At 40.9% G+C, this 22,928-nt stretch overlaps 2 protein-coding genes across 2 annotated transcripts in view; one reads left to right on the plus strand and one right to left on the minus strand.

Annotated features, from left to right (window-relative positions):
- Positions 1-22,928, minus strand: part of LOC131041608 (protein ACTIVITY OF BC1 COMPLEX KINASE 3, chloroplastic) — a 124,187-nt gene that overhangs the window by 40,756 nt on the left and 60,503 nt on the right. Inside the window, exon 3 of the mRNA XM_057974744.2 lies at positions 4,002-4,337. Within this exon, the coding sequence (XP_057830727.2) occupies positions 4,002-4,337 (336 nt within the window). The remainder of the gene's footprint in view (positions 1-4,001; positions 4,338-22,928) is intronic.
- Positions 7,803-9,201, plus strand: LOC131875516 (uncharacterized). Its single transcript, XM_059220074.1, has 2 exons — positions 7,803-8,556; positions 8,672-9,201. The coding sequence occupies exons 1-2, from the start codon at positions 8,065-8,067 to the stop codon at positions 9,053-9,055; spliced, it is 876 nt and encodes a 291-aa protein (XP_059076057.1). The 5' UTR covers positions 7,803-8,064; the 3' UTR covers positions 9,056-9,201.

A 22,928-nucleotide genomic window follows, 5' to 3' on the forward strand; every position in this document is an offset into this window, starting at 1 on the left:
GTAGCCGAGTCTGGGGCTCAGGACTCGCCGAGTCTGGCGATTTTGAGCCAAAATCGCCAACTCGGCGAGTCTAGCGAGTTTACTCTCCAGACTCGGCCGAGTCCGAGTCCGAGCCCCTGGGACTCGTTTGCCCTGACTCGGACTCGGACTCGCCGAGTTTGGGCGATTTCGGGCGAGTCTCGTTTCTCTGCATCAAACCAACGAGCTTATCCACACGTCATGACCTGACATTTATGAACCTTGGAGTTGTCTAAAGTGATCCTTAAGCTAATCTTCAGCATTTGAGTAACTTTGTTCAAGAGAGGATAAGATACTTTTGGTTATTTTATTCTATGTTCGCATGTGCGTAAAAAACACATCAACAGGAGCTACATATGATTTGTTTGTTAAAATACTTCCTTGCTATAGGTGTCTATTTGCATAGGTAGGTTGCTTGCCAAGTGTTTGCATTAATGTCCCTTGGCTGTAGGTGCACATCAGCGATCTTATTGCATTATATATACCTTGTATTACATCCTAAATTCATTTCAGTCACTTGCATACGTTCATTTGAGTCCATTGAATGCATATTATCATTATCTTCACTGAAATACCAAAAAGAATCACCAATCAGCAAGTTCAGATTTCACAACGCAAGTGTTTGACAAAATTCCTAATGGTAGAAATCAGTGATTTGAGGGCAGAATTAGCAAGGGACATTTCAGGGGATGTAGACATTCTGGGTACATTTGCATACCGTTCATTTGAGTCCATTGAATGCATATTATCATTATCTTCATTGAAATACCAAAAAGAATCACCAATCAGCAAGTTCAGATTTTGCAAGGCAAGTGTTTGACAAAATTCCTGAGGGTAGCAATCAGTGATTTGAGGGCAGAATTAGCAAGGGACATTTCAGGGGATGTATACATTCTGGGTACATTTAGGAAAAAAAACCTCTCTCTCTCTCTCTCTCTCTCTCTCTCTCTCTCTCTCTCTCTCTCTCTCTCTCTCTCTCTCTCTCTCTCTCTATATATATATATATATATATATTCAGCCTTAAAACAGGAATTGAGTTCTGAACATCCCATATCACATATGCTAAACAAAACTATCATAACTATTGCAATTTTGAAAGACAATATATTAATTCAATATCAATTTGTCAAACTCCAATGTCGTGATAGATATTCATTACGCAATACTAAAATAATACAATCAGTGATCAGTGTCCTATAGGTTTTCATCAAGACCAGCATCATCATCACTATTGACATTAGATTTAGGTAGATTAGAAGAAGCACATGCAGCCCCACCACCTCTTTCAGTGAAAGTATGCTGATTATCAGACTCCTTAAGAAGTGAAAATGGCTACAAAATCAGAGGAGAATCATTGTGCTGCTTACCCTGAAGACTATGTATCTTATTGCAGCACTGCTTACTCGTCAAACAAAAGGCAATTTATTTTTTTTCCTTGTCAATTGTCAATTAAAACACAAGCAAAAAAGGCCATCAGAGTACAGTTTAGGGCATGACTTTGATGGTCAAAAGTCAAATAAGATACACTGAAACTGTCCCCTATTGGAATCACCCCAAAGTCACCCAAGAATTGCCTCATTGTAGATGGAATCGCCCAAGTGCACTCATGAATTATTCCAAATGAATACATGCACAAAAAACCATGCCCTAAGCCTAGACAAATCCAAATGCAAACTGAACCCAAATCTGATCACAATTCCAAAACGAGTCTTACCCAAGTAGGCCTAAGTTTTTGGCCAACCCAGTAACATAGGATTTTTTGTTATATCTTAGGCATGGAATATAGGAGATATAGGGTCTGCCATTAGGTGCACAGGATATTCGACTTTGAAAAATTGGAGAGCACCAATTATTTTTGGGAGCAAGTTTTTGGTCATCAATGTTTCAAATTGCATTTTGTGATCCATCATCAGGATGAGAAGCAAATGAGGGGTGGATTGCAAATATATTTGAACAAAAAGTGCAAGAGAGCTCAAGTTGGAGCAAAACTAGTGCCGGAAACAATAAAAGGATAAAAATGGTAAAATAATTAATAAATTAAAAAAAGACAAGTGATCTAAAATCGATCATCAAACTCAATTATACATGTGATATTTAAAAAGAAAAATGATGAGAATAAGTTTGATATAGAAAACTATGAGAATGATGAAAAAAATAATTAACTTAAAAGAAAAGATAAAAGACTGCACAAGAAATATGTAAAAAGAAGATAAAAGGATACTAATAAAAGAGAAAAAAGGAAGCTGGTAGAGAGACATAGAAAGTGACGTATGGTAGGTAAGGGAACAACCAAGAGAGGGAATGATCCCACAAGAGAGGTTAAAATTTTAATCAGAAATGGCAGTGAGACCCACAAGAGGAGAGGGGATAAACAAAAGATAGGTGAAGCGTGTGCAAAACATTGAGGGAATATGAGGGCTACAACTGAGGGAAGTATAACAGGCTGCCAGGAGAAACTGAAGCCCATCCCTTGTCACGGTTCAGATTTTTGAGGTGTTTGGTGATTTTAACAGCTTCTCTTAGCTTTTGTAATAATTGTCACAGTTCAGGGCTTGGATGAACTCTAAGATGATAAGATGTTTTGTATTGGATGAGTGTTGTGCAAGGGCAGATTTTTCAACGCAGTCATGTTTGATGTCTGCACCATGCTCTTTAATCCTGGTGTCGATGGAGCAGCATGTTTCATCAATGTAAGGGTTTGCCATGAACTCTTCATCTTGTAGATGCCAGAGTTGTAGAATGTTTCTTTAAGATGTCGAGGGAATCATGTTTCTGACTTTCTTCAGTGGTTCAAAGCACACTTGATGCCTTCTTTTTCTGTAAGAGTTTGGAAATTAGAGTGGTTTATGATTGTTGGGCATGGATTACCACAGGTGGTAGCTGCTAAATTAACAATTAGGCCACTAATCGAATGCTGCCTGGAAGATACAATGCTTAGAACTGTATCAATGAGCCATAATTACTATTACACAAGAAGTCCTTTTTCTTCAGCAAATATGATCTCTGATTTCCATGATTTCACAATCTAGGATCTCTAGTATTAAGAATCTGACTCGGTAGGTTGTCTCTGCTCACCTGACTTGGAATATTCAGTCTTAAAATAGGTTTTAGAACTCTTTTTATCTCTCTTAATTCATACAGATTGAATAGTAAGATTCTGTGCAGAACAGGACTACGACATTGCCATAATTATACAAGGAGGAATATCTGATTCACTTAAAGGGATATTCACATTTCCAGGAAATTAGATCACAAACCTGCCTTATGAGTAAACTGTCAACATAATTGACTCAAGTGACAGATTTAAGGCTGCTCTTTGTGGAAATAAAGCACTATCAAAGGATTAAGTAATAATTAAGACAGTAAATCCATTTATATATATGAAACACAACAACCATAGCATATAATCAGAAGAGGTCTTATACTTAAAATAGTCATCCATAAATGATGAAAAAAAATATGAAGAAACTAATGTATCTAGATACCACCACATGCCTTCAAGATCAGTGTGTGCAGCTGGCAGATTTGGTTGCCCAGAACTAGACTTTCAGATGAGCCCTGTACTAAGAGTAGGCAAAAAAGAAGACATCGAGAACAAATCGTAGGATTCCAGATTTGCCAGCCAGCTCTGACCCAAACTAATTAGAAATTCCATGTGTATCTATAATCTAATAATTTTGATACCCAACTGGAGATATTTCCCTTCTTTCTTGAGAAAGAGGGGAAGCTCTTCTCTGTGGGGGCTCATATTTTGTCATTTCTTTTCATTGTAATATGCAATTAAAATTTTCAGCATGTGAAAAAAAGGAAAATGCTACTGAGTACCATCTATCTTCATCTGTTCTCTAGAACTTCATTTTTACTTGGAAGAAGAAAAGCCAAATAGGTCATAGAAAATGCAAAGAAAAGAGGATAAGAGTAATAAAGTGAGCATAAGAATAAAGAAAACATATGAATCCACATGAATAGAGAATAACAGTTACCTGCACATAGTTGAGTTCCTGATATACTCTTCGTGCAAACTCATCTACAAGAGCAACAACATCACTGCTGACAATATCCACGTACTTATTGATAAGCTTACTTAGACCCCGAACCAAGTAGAAATCTAGTCCAATAGCTTCTTCAATCTTGGGTCTCTGCACTTTAACAGCAACCATTTGTCCAGAATATCTTAGGTGAGCTTTATAAACTTGGCCCAAACTAGCTGCTGCAATTGGGGATGCTGAGATAGCTGAGAAGATTGATTCAAGTGGCAACTCCAGCTCCCTTTCAATACAGGCAAAGGCATCACCATTCGGAAAAGTAGGTAGGGCATCCTGCTTGAACCAATGGAAGTTAATGAATGCTTATCAAGAATACTTGATGTTAGTAACTAGCTTGCACAAGAGTCGTCCTACTTGTATCAAGAAGATTAGTACCTAGAATCAAATGATCACAAAAACTGAAAAAGGAAAAACAATTGATCTTCGGTGTACTCCATACACAATGACTGTATGAATCAACATATGATGGATTGATTTCTAAATCATTGTAAGAAAAATACTTTATTTTACATAGACTGCAAAAGTAGAAAACAAACTTCAAATTATGGAATCATAAATCAGTTGAGTTTTCTCATAAATATTTATAACTATTTAATATGACTTGCAACTTTAGATCTTATTGGCATGTACTACCAAGACAATCCAGCCAGGAATTTATCTCTCAAGTTCACATAAATTTATCTTCTCAAGGACTCATCCTGCAAATGGATTCTACTTATAATCCACAATCCTACCATATAAGCTGCTGAAAAGTATAAGTTCTTGCTGGAAATGGGGCTAGGTAGCCAGTCTGTTTTCTGATGAAATTACTTGGTGAGAAACAGACAAAAGAATGTAACTACCATGATGCTAGCCCTATATATAGGGGTACCAAGATTTCACCTCCCACTTGGCTATCTTAAGTTGCCTCATGTTAACAACATTGTGTATTCAACACAGAGAAAGGATCCAACCTCAAAGTAGTTTTGCCAATCTACTGCAAAATGGTAAAAGGCCAATAACAAATAGATTTGAGCTGATGGTGTTCTTAAGAGTCTTTGGCTTGATAATGTGAAAGGCCCACACTGTCAATCGTAAAGATGTTTGTCTTTGGCTTGATTTTTCAGTAACATATCATGAACCAATGTGTAGACTTGAGCCAAATGTTGCACAAAAGGAGTCTTGGCTTGATGCTTTTAGTTTGTTTAACTAATAGAAAATTGTAAGCAGGTGATTGAAACTCATAGCAAACCTCAAACAAAGAGTGGGGATGTAAACGTGGGGATAGTTCTATTGTAACTATGCTGTAACACATGAGGATAAGTATTCCACTACTTAATCTGTGTTAGATGTGGAAAATCTGGAGACAATGATACAAGGAGTATTGAGCACCTCAGTGTAACAATCAATTTGTGGGTAAAGGATGTAAAGAATATCAATCGATCATCCAAAAGGTTCCGCAAAGTTTTCCATAAGAGACTATTAGGTTAAGTCATAAGCAGAAATAATAGTGAGTGGTAAGTAACATTGTCCATACTGAAAAACTAACTCGGCATCTTCAAAGCATTGATGACTAAATTGCACAGAATGAATATAGCTATTTTAGAAACTGCTTAAAACAACAAAGATGCAATCATGATTCCTGAGAGTAAATGGATATTCACTAATAATGTCCATAATTATGAATTGCCAAGGCTTGGAGGAAACTGAAGTAGCTGGTGTCAACAAAACTTTCTATTAGAAAATTTATGTCTGAGTTACCGGTTCTTGCCAAAAATGGCTTGGTCCTGGTCCTGGTTTATGCCCGGTCCTGGTCCGAGCCTGGTTCGACCTAGGTCCCACCCGGGTCCTGCCCAGGCGGCTGGGTTCGTTGTGGGTCCTGTCGGCTGGGTTCCCTGTGGGTCCTGTGACAAGACCCACAGGGAACCCAACCGCCTGGGCAGGACCCGGGTGGGACCCAAGTCGAACCCAGGAGGACCCGGGTGAACCCAAGCCCGTGGGTTCCCAAAAACGGGGCCTACGGGTTAGAAAGCAATTAAAAACAATTAAAAAACAATTTTTTTAATCTTATTTTTACATCTAAACCCTAATCCGCCCCTCTATGATGCATTTCATGCATCAAAACATGCATTCAACCTATTCTACTTGCATTTTGAAGATTTTTTCTCTACAATCAGGCTTCTTAGTTTTTGTATTTTTCTTCGAAGGTGACGACTACGAAGGTGTGAGACACGCATCAAAGGCATAGGAATCACTAGAGAAGAAAGATTTAGCCATTGAAGGTAAGTGAATCTGAAATTTTTTCAAGTTTTCAAGAATTTTTCCAAGTTTTTTTCAAATTTTTAATTTTTTTTTTTAAGTTTTTTAAAGTTTTTTTAATTTTTTTTAAAGAAGTCTTGTATATTTTTTTACACTTTGTATGCATAGTATGGGGTTATAATACCGAAATTTTAATAATTTTTTTCAATAATGTTGTGTGTTTTCTTTTCATTTTAGGTGCATTATTCATATAATCATACATAATGGCTGGAACTGGAAGTGCAAGTGCAAGCTCTAGTTCAGTTGCAAATGTCCGAACTGAAAATACCCCCTTTAAAATTGATCAAGATTCACCACTTTGGCATTATACAACAATGATCAAGCCAGTGTCTGGTGGTGGGGGTTTTGTTTGGCAATGCAACCATTGTGGCACTGAGTATACCAGCTCATACTTTCGAGTGAAAGGCCACCTTTGTTTCATCCCTGGGCATGGAATAAAATTTTGTAAGGGATCAGATGGCAAGGGGCTGTCAAAAGCTCTAGTTTTGGGATATATTAGAGAACAAGAGGAAGCTGATAGGAGAAGTAGAAAAGCAAAGACTGATCATCCTCTTGTCCATCCAAGCTCAATGTCTAAGAGGCCTTCTAGTAGCATTGGCTCCACAAGACCAACTAGTTCACATCCTTTCATGCAAAACCCTCCAGTTGATGCAGTAGAGAATTAGAATGTTGTGGCTTCACGGAAAAGAGGCCCATTGGATTTTGCCTTCAAAAATGAACTGAGAGAGATTGCAGATTCCAAAATTGGACGTTGCCTTTATGGCAATGGGCTTCCTTTCAACCTTGTTAGATCACCTTACTTTCGGGACATGGTGCATACTCTTTGCAATACACCTTCTGATTATGTTTGTTCTGGGTATGAAAAGGTGAGAACCACCTTATTGGCAAAGGAGAAAGCATCCGTAGAGTCACAGTTGAAGGTCATCAAAGATACATGGCAGGAAACAGGTGTGACCATTATTTCTGATGGATGGAAAGATTGTAAAAATAGGCCATTGATCAATGCTATAGCAGTGTGTCCTAAAGGGGCAATGTTTTTGAAAGCAATGGATTGTGAGGGGCAAGTGAAAGATGCAAGTTTCATTGCCAATATCTTGATAGAATGCATTGACATGGTGGGGCCTCAAAATGTTGTCCAAGTTGTAACTGACAATGTTAAAAATTGTAGGGCAGTAGGGACTATAGTGGAGGCTACATATGGTCACATCTTTTGGACACCATGCGCAGTACACTCACTCAATTTAATCATGCAAAAGCTTGGCACACAAATTGATTGGGTGAAAAAATTGTATGCGGAGGGTGAGGAGATTCAAATGTTTGTGACTAATCATCATATGTCACAAGCCATTTTCAGGACCACCTCCAAGTTGGAGTTGTTGAAGGTAATTTATAATTACTAATTTTAAATTTTATTTTTTAATTTTTTAGCTTTAAATTTGTATTTTTTATAGACTTGCATTTGATATATGTTGTGTATTTTGTTATGTCATGTTAGGTTGCTGAAACACGATTTGCATCTCACACGCTCGTCTTAAGACGACTTCTGAAGGTGCGAGACGCCTTGAGTTCTATGGTCATCAACAGCTTGTGGAGTGTATGGAAGTAGTCCCACATAGAAAGAGCTCTAAAAGTAAGAGCATTGATCCTTAGTGAGAAATGGTGGGATGATGTGGAATATGTTTTGAATTTCACTGAGCCCATCATGAGCATGATCAAGTATGCTGATACTGATCGCCCATGTTTGGGCGAGATTTATGATGGCATGGATTGCATGGTGGAAAAAATAAAAGAAGTAATAAATAGAAAAGAAAATGACCCAACGGAAACATTTTTCAAAGTTGTGCAGAAAATTGTTGTTGACCGTTGGAACAAGATGACCACCCCCTTACATCTCTTAGCATTTGCTTTGACGCCAAAATTTTATAGTGCAGAGATGCTTGCAACACCAAGGAGGGTGCCACCATATAAAGATGCAGAGGTTGCTTCTGGCTATAAGGCTGCCTTTAAAAAGATATATCAAGATGAGGAGACAAGAAATATTGTCATGAGGGAGTTTGGCCAATTTGTATCTACAAAAAATCATGATGTTGTAGCTCTTAATGCTAGATATGGGATGGATGCTGATGAGTGGTGGTATGTACATGGTCAAGGCTCCGTTTACTTGCAGCCTCTTGCAATTAAACTTAACTCCCAAGTATGTATCTTTTTATTTTTTACTTTTATAGTTTTCCAATTCCATTTGATGCTATCATATTTTTATTTTATAATTTTAATTTATAAATTTCTAATTATGTTTTAACTTTTAACAGGTTGCAAGTTCTTCTTCAGCTGAGCGGAATTGGAGTACATACTCCTTCATCCACTCAGTCAAACGTAATCGTTTGGATGCAAAGAAAGCTGAGGATTTGGTCTACGTACACTCCAACCTTCGTTTGTTGTCACATAAGGACCCTGAATATAGTGAGGGTGTAACAAGGAATTGGGATCTAGCCCTTGAGTGTGCTGATTTAGATGCTACAGTTGCACAACTTTGCCAAGTCTCTATAGACGAGGCGGTTATGGAATTTGAGAGAGACATAGCTAGTGGGAGTGGCATTCCATTTGATATTGGTTCAATTGATGCTGAATTTGAACCACTTGATGACCGTGGGCTTGGGTTGGATGCTTCAAATGAAGATGAATATGGAATTTAAATCCCATAGATGGCTTGTAATTTGAATGTTTAACTTTATACTTTATTGTGTCATGACATTTTCACATTTTGAAACTTGAAACTTGAATATTATCTTTTTTGCAAATTATGAATATGATATTACATTTATGATTTATGATATATCAATATCAGAATATTTATTGGCATTGGCAATTATGGATTTATGATTTATGATTTATGATTTATCTATTATCATTTATGTATCATTGTATGGGAAAGTTACATTGTATGTTTCATATTTGTATGTTTGAACTGTGAACATATATAATTTTGATGTTTGAAGTTTGAACATATATATATATATATATATATATACGGACGAACCCGTACACGTACCCAAAATGTTTTTTTTTTTGCCGAATCCATGAATCCGTACCCGAATCCGAACCTAAATCCAAACCGGAACAGGTAACTTAGATTTATGTTGACTGCATAGTGAACAACCACCATAACTGGCAAGTCAATCATATTGCTAAGAATGCTCCTTGGCCAAGTGATGATTATCCTCGGACCAAGAAACCAGAAGCAACTGAATGCACCAATTGGGACACCCCATAAGCACCACAACGGCAGGAAGAGACAAAATTTTCTTAACTAACAAAAAATGGTTCAATGTTAGGCCAGGCAATTTTAGGAACAGCAAAGCTAAATTATCTTCCAAGGATGTTTGGATGGAAAGAGGGAAGTAGTCAAAAACTGAGTGGAGTGTTGGTATTTTGATAATGTTTAGTTGTGATTGTCATTGATGGACACACACTTATTTGTTGTATAAGTTATTCTCAACCGGTACTATGTGATGTATTGCTCAAACCGGTATTGTATGCCATTGTATGCATAGTCCTTGTTTGTTGAAGACTATCGGTGTTTGCAAAAGGAGCTTACCGGTCAAAACATGGCCGAGGACCTCAAGCGGTACGAGGACTTCAAGCAGTACGAGGACCCCAAGCGGCAGCCAATCTTTTTAAGCTCGGAACACTATGTTCCAGTTTACCAGTCTTTGTTTGTAAACCGGTAATCAGTATACTGTGTTTTGTTAACCGGCAAACTTGTAAAGTGTGATGAGTTATCATCCACCGACACCGATGCGGTGATTCTGTGTCATGTTACAAATTGTGTCTAGATGCACTGTACCTAGGAAATTGTAGTCTAATCTCATTGGACCGACATGAAATCAAATTCCTATATGAGGACATCATGTCTAGGGTTTTGTATGTATGTATGTGCGTGAAGTGTTGCGTAAGAAGAACAGGTCTTTGCGGAAAAGGTATCTTGCAACAGAAATTGATCAGAAGACTGAAGTAATGCTACAATGCATTAACAGAGAGCAATCAAGGATCTAACTAAGCATTTTGTGCTACTATGTAGATCACTTATTTGTTGATTACTAATCTCTTCGACAAGTTAGAAACCCTTAACCGGGTCGGCTTAGTTAAGCCTGTTAAAAATCCTCTAACAAGGTGGTTCACAGTTGTGGATCTGAAATCCTTTAACAGGGTAGTCTTTAACAGGACTTATCTCCTAACAGAGATCAGGATTCCTAACAGGATCTATTCTGGTGAAGAACATTGTACGGCCTTAACCGGTCTGGTTGTTATTCTGCAGATAGTAGACTTGTGAGTTTTACTCACCGTGGTTTTTCCCATTTGGGTTTCCACATCAAAATATCTTGTGTTATGGTGATTGTGTTATTGTGGGTGAATACCAGTGTTCCACGGGGACGCGTCCCCCCCCTTTTTGAGCGCGTCCCCCCGTCAGAGATGTCTCGGGGAAGGGGACGCGATGTCCCTCGCCGTCCCGCCACCGCCACCCAAATGCCGCCGAGACGTGGAGACGTCTGGGTGTCTCCTGGGAGACGTCTGGGCGTCTCCCACGTTCCCACGCGAAAAAAGACACTTTTTTAAGTTTTTATAAAACATGTGCCTTTTGGGGGGGGTTAAGAGGTAACCCTAATTGGACGTGGGCCCCACCCTACCCCCCAAAACAACACAAAAGCATGTTTATTTTGGATTTCACTCTCATTTTGGAAAACTTATTTTTTTTCCAGCAACTTGAAGAGGAGGAAATACTTGAAGAAGATTGATTGAAGAGGTGAGAAAAGTGATTGCAAGCGTGATAGGAGCTAGAAGAAGCAAGAAGAAGAGGAAGAAGAAGATTCTTCTACATTTTGGAGAGATTTTTCAAGCACAAGGTAGGGTTTTTCAACTTCTTCTTGTTTTTTTTTGGTTTTACTTTCTGATTTTCATTGTTCTATGTCATTTTTGGTTTTTTTTTCCCTTTTCATTTCAAGACTCAAAATGAGATTTGATGTTGAATCTTGGGGGGATTCATCATTTTGCCCTCAAGATTCAACATCAAATCTCATTTTGAGATGAATAGGAAAAAAATTTAAAAATATATTGTTAAACAAGGCTGATTTTATTTTTATTTTTATTTTGTGAAATGCAGTGTCAATTTCACAATGAGCTCCCAAGGCATGAGTGAAGATGACATGAAAATCCATTCTCATAGTGAGAATGATTCAGAATATGAACCTGAAAATGAGGGGGTGGACCATGGGGCTGATCCTAGAGCCCAATCTAGTTCTATGGCAAGTGCACCAACTAGTACAGGTTGCCCTTCAGAGTTGTTGGCACCATATGCTAGGGGTCATTTTGATCCTAAGTCTCCTCTAAAACAGTTTGCTTCACGAATATCAGTACAAGGCACTGCATCACATTCAAGTGGGGGAACAAGGAAGTCGAAGTGCAATATTTGTGACAGAGAATGGTTCGGTAGCATTAGCAGGGTGAATGCACACTTTCTGTTTTGGAGAGGAAAAGGCATGAAACATTGTAAGTTTTTGGAGGAACCCAAAAATATACAGTACAGAATTGAGTTTAACAGGCTTTGGGGGGTTCCAAATGAGACAAATGTTTCAATGCCTATTACTTTGTCTGCTAGGGCATCACTTCACGACAACCAGAATGTGCCAGTGCCACATACTTCTCATGCTTCGCAGGCGGGAGGAATGATGTTTGGATCTCCATCTACTTCCACTTCTACTGCTGCCAGGGCTGGGAAACGTAGGTTGCATACACCACAGAGCAACCCCATTGCTGATATGTTTAATGTGCAGCTGAGAGATGAGATAGATGAATCCATTGGCAATTTCTTCTTTGCCAATGGCATTCCATTTCATGTTACACGGTCTCCTTATTATAGGAAGATGATGGATATGGTGGCCAAGGGAGGACCATCTTATGTGCCACCAGGGGAGACGAAAATGAGGACCTCGATCTTGGATAAAAGCTATTCCAAGATCAATATTTTGATGTAGAAGATGAAGGCATGTTGGGTGGCATTGGGGTCCAGCATAGTTATGGATGGGTGGACGAACATTAGCCATCGTCCACTCATCAACGTCATGGTCACATGTGCAGAGGGCCCATACTTCCTTAGAGCAGTTGATTGTACAGGGCATCGTAAAGATGTTGATTTCCAGTTTCAGGTCCTCAGGGAGGCTATTGAGGAGGTTGGGCCACAAAATGTGGTCCAAGTAGTGACAGATGCAGCCTATGTGTGTAGAGTAGCAAGGAGACTCGTTGAGGCAGCCTATAGACACATTTGGTGGACCCCATGTTGTGTGCATGCCATGAACAATGCACTCAAGGACATGGGGAAGATTGACTGGATTAGAGGAGTGGTCACCGATGCGAGAGATGTGCAGATGTTTATCTGCAACCACCACACTTCACATGCACTCTTCAGGACCTTCGCGAAGGAGGAGTTCTTGAAACCAGTTGAGACTAGATATGCATCCTATTTCATTCTCTTGGAGAGAATGATTGAGTTGCAAGAGGCATTGCAACTCATGGTTATGACTAATGAGTGGAATAGGTGGGCTGAGGCCAAGACAGAGCAGGGGAGAAGGGTGAAGGAGATAGTGAAGAGTGATGTGTTTTGGACTGATGTGAAATACATTGTCTCCATCATTTCTCCAGTATTCCAGGTGATCAGATATGGGGATGGGGATGCACCTAACCTTGGAGAGGTGTATGAGTGCATTGACTCTATGCTTGACCAGATGAGGGCTGCTGTGCGAGTGAAGGACCCCTCTCTAACATTCTACAATGAGCAAATCCGGCCTATCATTCAGAGTAGATGGGACAAGTTGAACACTCCTTTGCATATGGCTGCCTTTGCCTTGAATCCTAAGTGGTACAAGGCTAGACCGGGTAGAATGACACCGATTGAGGATGATGAGGTGAAGGCGGGTTTCTTTAGGTGCATAGAGAAGATGTTTGATTCCAGAGATGCCGGCACAATGCGCACTGAGTGGGAAAGATTTGCCACTCTTAGAGGTTATTCAGATGCGGCAAAGATGGATATAGACACTATGGCACAGGAGGACCCACTTTTGTGGTGGACTTGTCATGGCCCGAAATCTTTGACCACCACTCTAGCCATCCGTCTGCTATCCCAGGTTTCCAGTTCTTCAGCTGTTGAGAGGAACTGGTCTACATATAGCTTCATCCACTCTCTTAAGAGGAACAAACTTACCTCTAAGAGAGCAAAGAAGCTTGTGGCTGTACACAGTGCTTTGCGTCTCATAGACCGCAAGACACTTGTGTACAAGGAGAGTCCAGCGGCACAATGGGATGTAGAGCCAAAGGAGCCTTCACAGATTGATGAGGATGATCCTACCACTTCAGATACAGGGCTAGTTGGTGTGAGCTTGAGGGACCTTGACCTTCAAGAGTCCAGCAGTTCCAATGAGGAGGAGTTCGCAGATGATTAGAGGCCTCCATTAGCTACATTTTGAGTTTGTCATTTTGTCTTTGACTCTAGTCTCTTTTGTAATGCTATTGCTACACGTATTTGTATTTGGCTACTCATTGTAATGATGAATTATGTAATCATCTTTATTATTATAGACTTTGCAATGGCATCAGATATTCATATTTTCGTTTTCCTTTTTCGATATTCATATGATAGAAATGAGAAATCTCCAATTTGACAATTTCATTTGTCAAATTTTATTTAGCATTTAGCAATTAGTATTACTAATCTAAGTAATCTTGGTATTTCCTATAGTTTCATTTGAAATCTAATTCTTATACTATTATACTGTTATACATCTTTTCAAAACTAGTTTTTCAAGTACTATATGTATATATATGAGCACCACCACCCCGCCGCCGTCCCCTCACCGTCCCCAAATTTAGGCCCTTGGTCCCCCCGTCCCGGAAACGCGTCCCCCTCATCCCCCCGTCCCCCCGTCCCCAACGCCCGTGGAACACTGGTGAATACTTTATTTTCTATTTGGCTTGTTTGTGTATTAACCGGTTTACTGTTTAAAGGGCTATACCGGTCTGCAGTAAAATTGCTTAAGTGTTTCGTAAATTTTTTGGGTATACTAATTCACCCCCCCTCTAAGTATTCATCAATTGGTATCAGAGCCAACCTTTCTTTAAGTCTAACCACTTGAAAGGAGATATGGGGGAATACAGCATGAGGGAACTCACTCACCGTCTGGCTGAATCTAAGAGAGCCTATGATGAACTCAAGGTCAAGTATAAAGCCTCTTTAGCCAAAAGAAGAGAACTTGCTGAGAAAATGCTGGAAATTACTGAAAACAGCTCTTCTGATGAAGCAGATATGGATGCCCTAGTCGAAGAAGTGGAGAAACTGAATGAGTCCAAAACTAACTTGAGGAGGGAGTTGGAATGACTGACCATTAGGATGAGTCAGGAACTGGAAAACCGAAGAAAAGTTGAGGATCTAGTGAAGGACGAGGAGCACAAGATCTTTAAGTTGAAACAAGAAATTGGTACCATTACCGCTTATCTGCAAGAGGGTAAGGAAGAGAAAGAAGAAATGCAAGCAGAACTCAATGCAGCCATTTCTCATAATGAAACCCTAATGAAGACCAATGAAGCTCTTTCCAAAGAACTTGTTGAGACGTAGAAGATACTTGCAAAGTTTAACCGGAGTGCTGCAAAGTTTAACCGGAGTGCTGCAAAGTTGGACCAAAAGCTGGAATCAATGAAGCCATCAAAGGATACCACTGGACTTGGTTTCTCTACATGTGAGGAAGGTGAATCATCTGGAACCAAGATTGATGCACCAAAAGAGCAACCGATATCTAAGAAAAGCAGCAAAAGCAAAGGTAAGACAAAGTTCAAACCTGTATGCTTTAACTGTCATAAGGAAGGACATACTGCCAATGTATGTAGGAGCAAGACTTATAATAATTTACCTTAAATGCAAAACAATGTGTATGACCACAAGACTAGAACTGGTAGATTTAATGGTCATTGTTATGCATGCAATAAGTTTGGGCATAGATCTTTTGAGTGCAGGTCGATTATGAACAACCATGGAGGTTATGCACCTAGATCAAAAGGAGTTGTCCAAGAACCTCTTATGAATCGGAACCCAAACCAGTATGGAACCTATGGCTACAGGTCAAATGGTTATGGAGCGATAAACGGTTGGAGAGCAACCTACATGATCTATTGTGGTAGCGGTCACACTACTGCAACATGTAGGAGAAAGAATGGAAAGGTGAACACCGGACCATGGAGAGCACCGGATATGATATGCTATCATTGTAACAAACTGGGACATCTTTCCAGAGCATGCAGACTGAGACAGAATCCATCGGAAGACAAACCGGTCGACCCAGAAGGTAAAGGAAAGGTCGATGTTGAAACCGTTTAGGCAGAATTGCTTAAAATTTGGAAAAAGAAATCTGAAGAGAAGCCACAAGATGCACCAGCTTCCACACCCAATGTGGAGACCCCTGAATCAGCAAATTGAGCTTCGAAAAGCTTAAGGGGGAACATATCAGTAACAATGTTTTGAACCCCTGGAGTATATTGGTAAAGTGCTTTTATCGATATTGGTTACCTGTCGACCAACGGAAGAAATGAAGTGGTAAAAGGTAAAATTAGGGTTTGTACCCTAACAGTGATGCATTTATTATGGTAGGTAGGAGCATCTATAAAGGTGATTCTTGTAGTCATTTTTACTTACCTATTTTCGAAGAAGCATTTTTTTTCAACTTGAGCAGAGTGACAAAAGCGATCAATCTTGCATTCGAAGAAATCCAGAAAGAAATCTTGTGCAAGACCTAGCAGACATTTCAAGTTATCCAGAGTGGAGGTTAGAGTGGAGGTCAGAGTGGTAAAGCAAGCTTTTGGAGAAGTGTGTTGTGCTCGACATCAGCAAACCCTAGTTCGGAGTGAAAAGGTATTTTTCGTCCAATCACTCTTATCATTCGAAATTATTTAGACATGGCTTCTACATCTGAATTCTCTTCTAGTTCTTCCGCACCTAAGGAGTCATTTGAATCTCTTAGGAAGAAGGTGAAATACAATGCCCTATCTCAAATTCCCATCGGAGTCATTGTCGAAGGGGATGTTTCTGGTTATATTGATTGCAAACTGGAAGACCTAGGGTCTCTAGTGATTCACTCCCGATTGAGTTTGTTCTGTGGAAAAGATAAGAAGATTAAACCAGAGTACAGCATGATCGAGAAGAAGAAATTCCACAATGCAGTATATTTTCTCGAGGAATTCACAGAAGATCATATAAGAATTATTCTTAGTAGGGTTCATGGCGACAAGATGTATCTTGAGCGAACCCATGATATCACACCGGAGGCAATCCATGTCGTGACCGATTTCTGCAATATTGGAGAAGTCCCTGTTCTTCGTAAGATCACAAAAACCAAAGTGACAGAGCTAACCTGTTTTGTGAGCAACAAGAGGGCAATGACTATCAACACCATAAGAGATGACTTGGTGAAGTATGCGTGCATGGTGATCGGGTATAGAGTATTCTATGCTAGCAGAATGAATTATGTTCCTACAACTGCGGTGCATGCCGCTTATCGAATGATTAAGGAAGATGCAGAGTACGACTTGTGTACCTGCATGCAAAAACAACTCATGGAGAATTTGAAATCCATCAAAGAGGACAAGGCACTTAGGTTCAAGTTCGGTCAACTACTTGTTGGGCTGTTTTTCTACTTTCAAGGGTATTTTCCAGGAGTTGGTGATGTTCAATGGTCAAGTGACCTGTTGACGTGTTTTTTATGACGACATCCAACACAGAATAAAGTTGCCCAATGGTCACTTCACTCTCTCTTGATCAAAGTACGATTGCATGTTGATATAGTAGAAGAAACAGACAATCGACTCCAAGGTTCCTTTTATGCTGCGGATGTGACTCAGTTGGCCGATGTGATTGCTGGTAATCCAAGGGGCCTTACGTATGTTGAAGAAATCTATGCAAGCTCGAGAATTTATTGACACAGATGATTTGCAATGAAGCTCTAAGTTTTAGATTTTCGAATTATGAAATATGCAGAAAGTAAATAGGAATAGGGTAGAGGGAAACTAAACTAAAGGTAATCTAATCCTAGGAACAAGGAGACAGGATAAACTTGTGCAAAAATCCAACTGCGCTTCACTTCGCCAGCAAAGCACAACTTACACGAAGGTGGTGCAATCTTCAAGGGGAGTGCTAAAGATTTTCAAATCGTCAAAAGAAACCATCAGATAGAACAATCTCTTCTAACAATCGAAGTTGAACATACACTTATAACGAGGCTCAGACTAACTTTGCACAGCATGCAACAATCAGCTGCACACCAAAAGTATGAGCAGGAATTTGGCAACAAGCGATCCTATCAAATCCAGTTCATCTAATTGCATGAAAACAAATCTAATCTATGAAGAGAACGAGACCATGTGAGTTCCGAAACAACACAAGAACACACCAACAATTGAACAATGTATTAAGTGTTTGCTTCAAAAACTCTTAGCAACAATCTCTGACTATAGTCTCTCCTAATTACAAATGAGGGGGTCACCCCCTTATATAGGCCTCAAGCCCAGATTACATGCAAAACCCTAATTAGGGTTTGCCCAAAAGATTCTCCACACATGATGCAACAAGGTGGGAATCTACATTAAATAACCCATTATGCCCACTTACAATAAATTTAAAAGGGCCTAAAATAGCGCCCATGATGACGATCATGCCTGGAATATAACTGACGTCATCATAAATACCCATCACTCTTCAAGCGACGACGACATGCAAAAAGAATCCATCATAAAACCATTATGAGGGGATGACATGCAAGAAGATTCCCTTTTCCTGTGGTGGCATGCGTTGACCGGTCCCGTGCCTAGTCAATGTTCCCTTCAGTCATAAATACGCCATCATGGTTTAGTCAAAAGACTTTCGTCCAAAAACGGACGACCATTATCTCGCTCATTAATGGCATAAGTAATGAACCTACTGACGATGGCTTCCAATTCTCCGATGGAGACACTTGGCACATTCTCGATGTTGAATTCCATCAAGGCAATCTCCTCTTCACTTCTGGAAAAGAAACTTTCCCAATCCGCCATAGCTTCCTGTGTTTTCTTCATCATACCGGAGAATGAAGAAACATTTGCAAAATGTTCTTTGGGAAACGAACTGACGAAGAAGAAATCATGCAACTGGGATTTCAAAGAATTCACTGTTATTCCCCCGTCGCTGAGTTTCCTCGAAAATAAAGCTTCCATGGCACTGAGGATTTTTTCTTGTATCCCTTTGATGGATTCCTTCAAGGTGACAGAATCAATGCTGAATTTATCAAGGGTGTTCTTCCCTAAACAGATGGCGTAGAACCATCGGGGAAAGTCGTAGGCTTCATTCTCCTGGATTACTTTCCCGTCTACCAGTGTTTGCCTTGGAGTCCTCATCAGAGCCCTGAATCGGGAAATGGTTAAGTCTTGGTAGACATCAATGTCTTCCCATAGTCCTTCCGCCGTTTCCAATCTACTTAGGAGGGCCACAAACCTTGAATGGAGCTAAGCTAGATCTTCTACAAATTTCCCTACCTCAGCATAAACATCCTCTACCCATTCTCGGGAATTTTGTGCCATTGCCTTTGTAAGTTCCGCATCGTCAATTACTTCCTTAGGAAGGAAGGGAGGGGGAGTGGCTGAAGGACCTGCTTCCCTGAGGGGTTTCTTGAAACTCCTCACATACTCACATAGAAGTTCGTTTTCCTCCTTCAGCCATTTACACTTTGCTTTTGTTTTCAGCAATTTCTCCTTCATGGCAAAGGAAGAATCGTCGAAATCTCCCATTACTTGACCGGTGGAAGCATGGTCAAGATCCACCTGTCTGATGACGTAATCTTCCTGCCTGATCTCACTCCTATCCCTATCCACAGCAGGTTCAGCAATGTGCAAGGTCCGGGCTCCGGATTCTTCCCTGACTACCTTGGAAAACTTCCGGGGGGCCTTCCTTTCCGGTGGCTGATCCATCCTCTTCAATAATTCTTCCAATTCCTGAGCAGGGTTGGGCTCTCCTCTTGCTTCATTTCCCAATCAGCCTACCAACCAATCTAGCGTGGGGATGGAATGGCTATACTCCCCTGCATGCTCCCACTCTTGAGATTCCTCTTCCATTTCACCAGGGATAGTCTCTATGAAATTATCCTGGCGAACTACTTCCAGGAGCGAGGAAATCTCTTGCCTCTGACCTCTTGGCTGATGACGGCCCTGTGAAGCATTGATGCTGAGTATATCAGGTGCTGGAACGTTTCCTGGAAGTGGGCCTGCGGGATGTGGGAACATTTCTACTTCTTGTACGCTCGCGGAACTGACTCGTGAATGTTCCCTTCCCGTCCTCGTTCTCTTTTGTGGAGGCTCCTCCTGCTGGGCTTCCTACTGAACCTCGCACGGGATTTCCTGTTGGGCATCCTTCGCCTTTGTTATCCTTGGCCTCTTTGGGGCACTTTTTCCTTTGTCTATCCGAGCCTCTCTTCCTGCCTGACCCTGCGAAGAGTCTTCAATTGCCTCGCTGTGAGAATCCATATTTCCCATCAGCTGGTATGTCAGAGGGACATGGTTTTCAACCAACTTTCTTGTCTGCTTGTCAATCCAGTGCTTAGTGAATTTTAGCACTGGCCTAGCCAAAGTGTTCAAATCATCTACCTCAGGCTCCGACCAATTTGGCAACAGGATAGGTTGATCTTTTATCCTCTCGAATTCAGGTTGCATCAAATCTGAGTCTTCCTTCACCTAATCTGGCACTTGATGGATCTCACTTATTCTGATGGTGTCGAGGGGCAGTCTGGAGTGCATTCTTCTCTGGACTTCAAAGTCATCCTCGGCACCGGCCCAGTAATCCTCCAAGTGAAATCTGTGTATGAATTTGACACCGGCAACCTTCCTGATCTGGCTGTAAGGATCATATTGGGCCCTGGAAGTGTAAAATGGTAGTTGGTAGAATGCCAACTCGCTTGCTGCACTTTCAGCGGCCTCCAATCCTGGGCATATCTCCATGAAATCTCCCAAAACAATTGGGAATTCAATAGATTGCTTCTTCTTCTTTTGCAGCTGATCGTAGGCAGTCAATTGCCTCATGAGCTCGAGCAATATAAGCTTATCTGACGGATATCTAGGCAATTTGTAAGATTGGAAGGAGAAACCCTGTGTCCTGATGTAGGTGAACTTGGGGAACTGCAGGAACGCGGTGCCATACTTTTGGACCAAAGCACTTGCTTGCGGAGATAACCCCAAGTGCAACTTATTTTGCATAAGTCGTGTCAGGTACATGGTGAAGGTGTCATTCGCCAACTTGTAAGAATTCACGTTGTGGAGATGTAGCTGAGGATAACATTCATGCACCTTTAGCTGAGCTGGCCCGCAGCCCATGATTCCTCTTGCTGGCAGCCCATCGAATCCACCCCTTCGTGCCAGCATATAGAATAGGTAGGAACTCATGAAAAAGGACTGAGACTTTTTCTCCTGCAGGTTCTTCAATTGTTCGTGCAAGTAGTGGCTGATCAATCTAGCCTTGTCAATCAATGTATTAGAATTCATGATCTCGCCAATGTAGAAGAACATCCAAGGCTCGAAGTTCACCGTGTGCGAGCATCCCATTACTCTGCTCAGCATTTTTATCATGTCCACATATTCCTGCTTGAACTCGAAGATTGTGAGAGTTTTGGGCATCTTGGACGCGTGTACTCTAGGTTTCAGCAGCCATTGCTTGTTGATCAAATCAGCGCACCTAGTGGGGCCTACTTCATAGACTGCTTGGGCTCCGCTGCTGGTCCTGTATGTCATGGAGTAATGTGAAGGGATTCCGAAGGCTTCACCAATCGCCTCTGGAGTCAATGTTGCCAGTAACTTGCCATCTGGCGTTGAGATCGTCTTCCACTCCAGATTGTAACATGCTGCACATTCCAAGACTAGATCTAGGCATTGAATGGCGGGAGGAAAGCTAGCTGCTGCAACTATTCCGCTTCTCACAATCTTGACAGCTGTCGGAGATGGATTGTGTCTTGCAGTTCCGAACATTCTTATCTTGAATGCAGCCCAATTGAACATGCCGAAATTGGTATCACTGATCTCTTCCCATCTTGAATTCAACCGAGAATGGGGAAGAAAACCCTTCGTCTCTGCTTTGATCATTGCTTGCCTGGAGATATTAGCTAACCTGCTAGGTTCTGCCATCCTGGGAATATTTCAAAATGATGAAATAGAGACTAAGTATAGAAGACTTTTCACTTCTTCACTCTTTCTTTCCTGAATCTCGCATGTGAAAAATGAAATGTTTTTTCCAACTTATATACAATCCCCACGAGGTATCAAATAAGTAACTACATTTATGGCGCGTCATACTTTCCTTAATTATTATGACATGCAAGGCAGTTTCCCATGCATGTGAGTTCAAATTTAGAGCCTTCCTTAAATGCTCCCAGTCACGCGTCATGTTTTTAAAGATCCCTCCTGCCAACTCGTTGATTCCATACTTTCCAATTTTGGAGAGAGATTGCAAGATCTTTCTCGGGATTTGCTCAATTCCACTCTAACTTGTCATCTCGTGCCGTCGAAGGAACTTTCCCGGCTTTTCTCCATATCCCTATTTTTAAGGGATCTTCCTAAATTTTAGGAGTCAGGTTCATTGGATGGGGAATTTCGTCTCGATTCAGAATCCATAAAAATTTCCATATGTGGCCGGGATTTGATGCCTAAAAAATAGCATAATTGAAAATTCGCCCGAGGGGAATTTCTGCTTTTTACTCTTTCCCAACTCCTTGGATTTCATGCCTTAGGCAAAATTTCAAATTTTCTGTTTGGGTGAAATTTTACCATGCCAAGGATTCAAGAATTTTCCACTTGTGAATGCCTTCATGATTTCAGCGCCCCAGGCCTGACCTGGGCGCATTTTCACCCTATCCATGGAGAGGTGGAATTTTGCAATTGTGAATGCATTCTTGATTTCAGTGCCCCAGGCCTGACCTGGGTGCATTTTCACCCTATCCATGGAGAGGTGGAATTTTGCAGTTGTGAATGACTTCTTCATTTCAGCGCCCCAGGCCTGACCTGGGCGCATTTTCACCCTGTCCATGGAGAGGTGGAATCTTGCAGTTATGAATGCATTCTTGATTTCAGCGCCCCAGGCCTGACCTGGGCGCATTTTCACCTTGTCCATGGAGAGGTGGAATTTTGCAATTGTGAATGCATTCTTGATTTTAGCGCCCCAGGCCTGACCTGGGCGCATTTTCACCCTGTCCATGGAGAGGTGGAATTTTGCAGTTGTGAATGTATCCTTGGTTTCAGCGCCCTGGGCCTGACCTGGGCGCATTTTTGCTCTGTCCGTGGAGAGGTGGAATTTTGCAGTTGTGAATGACTTCTTCATTTCAACGCCCCAGGTCTGACCTGGGGCGGAAAATTGTACTTGTGAATGCCTCCTTGGTTTCAATGCCCCAAGCCTGACCTAGGCGTGTGCTTGTGAATGCTTTCTTGGTTTTAGTGCCCCAAGCCTGACCTGGGCGCATTTTTGCTATG

The sequence above is a fragment of the Cryptomeria japonica genome, chromosome 4, assembly GCF_030272615.1.
Source record: "Cryptomeria japonica chromosome 4, Sugi_1.0, whole genome shotgun sequence".
In the NCBI taxonomy this organism is placed as follows: domain Eukaryota; kingdom Viridiplantae; phylum Streptophyta; class Pinopsida; order Cupressales; family Cupressaceae; genus Cryptomeria; species Cryptomeria japonica.

Coding starts and splice junctions, on each gene's coding strand:
- LOC131875516 (XM_059220074.1), top strand. CDS start 8,065: ATGAGCATGATCAAGTATGCTGATACTGATCGCCCATGTTTGGGCGAG. Junction 8,557..8,671: donor CAATTAAACTTAACTCCCAA/GTATGTATCTTT, acceptor AACTTTTAACAG/GTTGCAAGTTCTTCTTCAGC.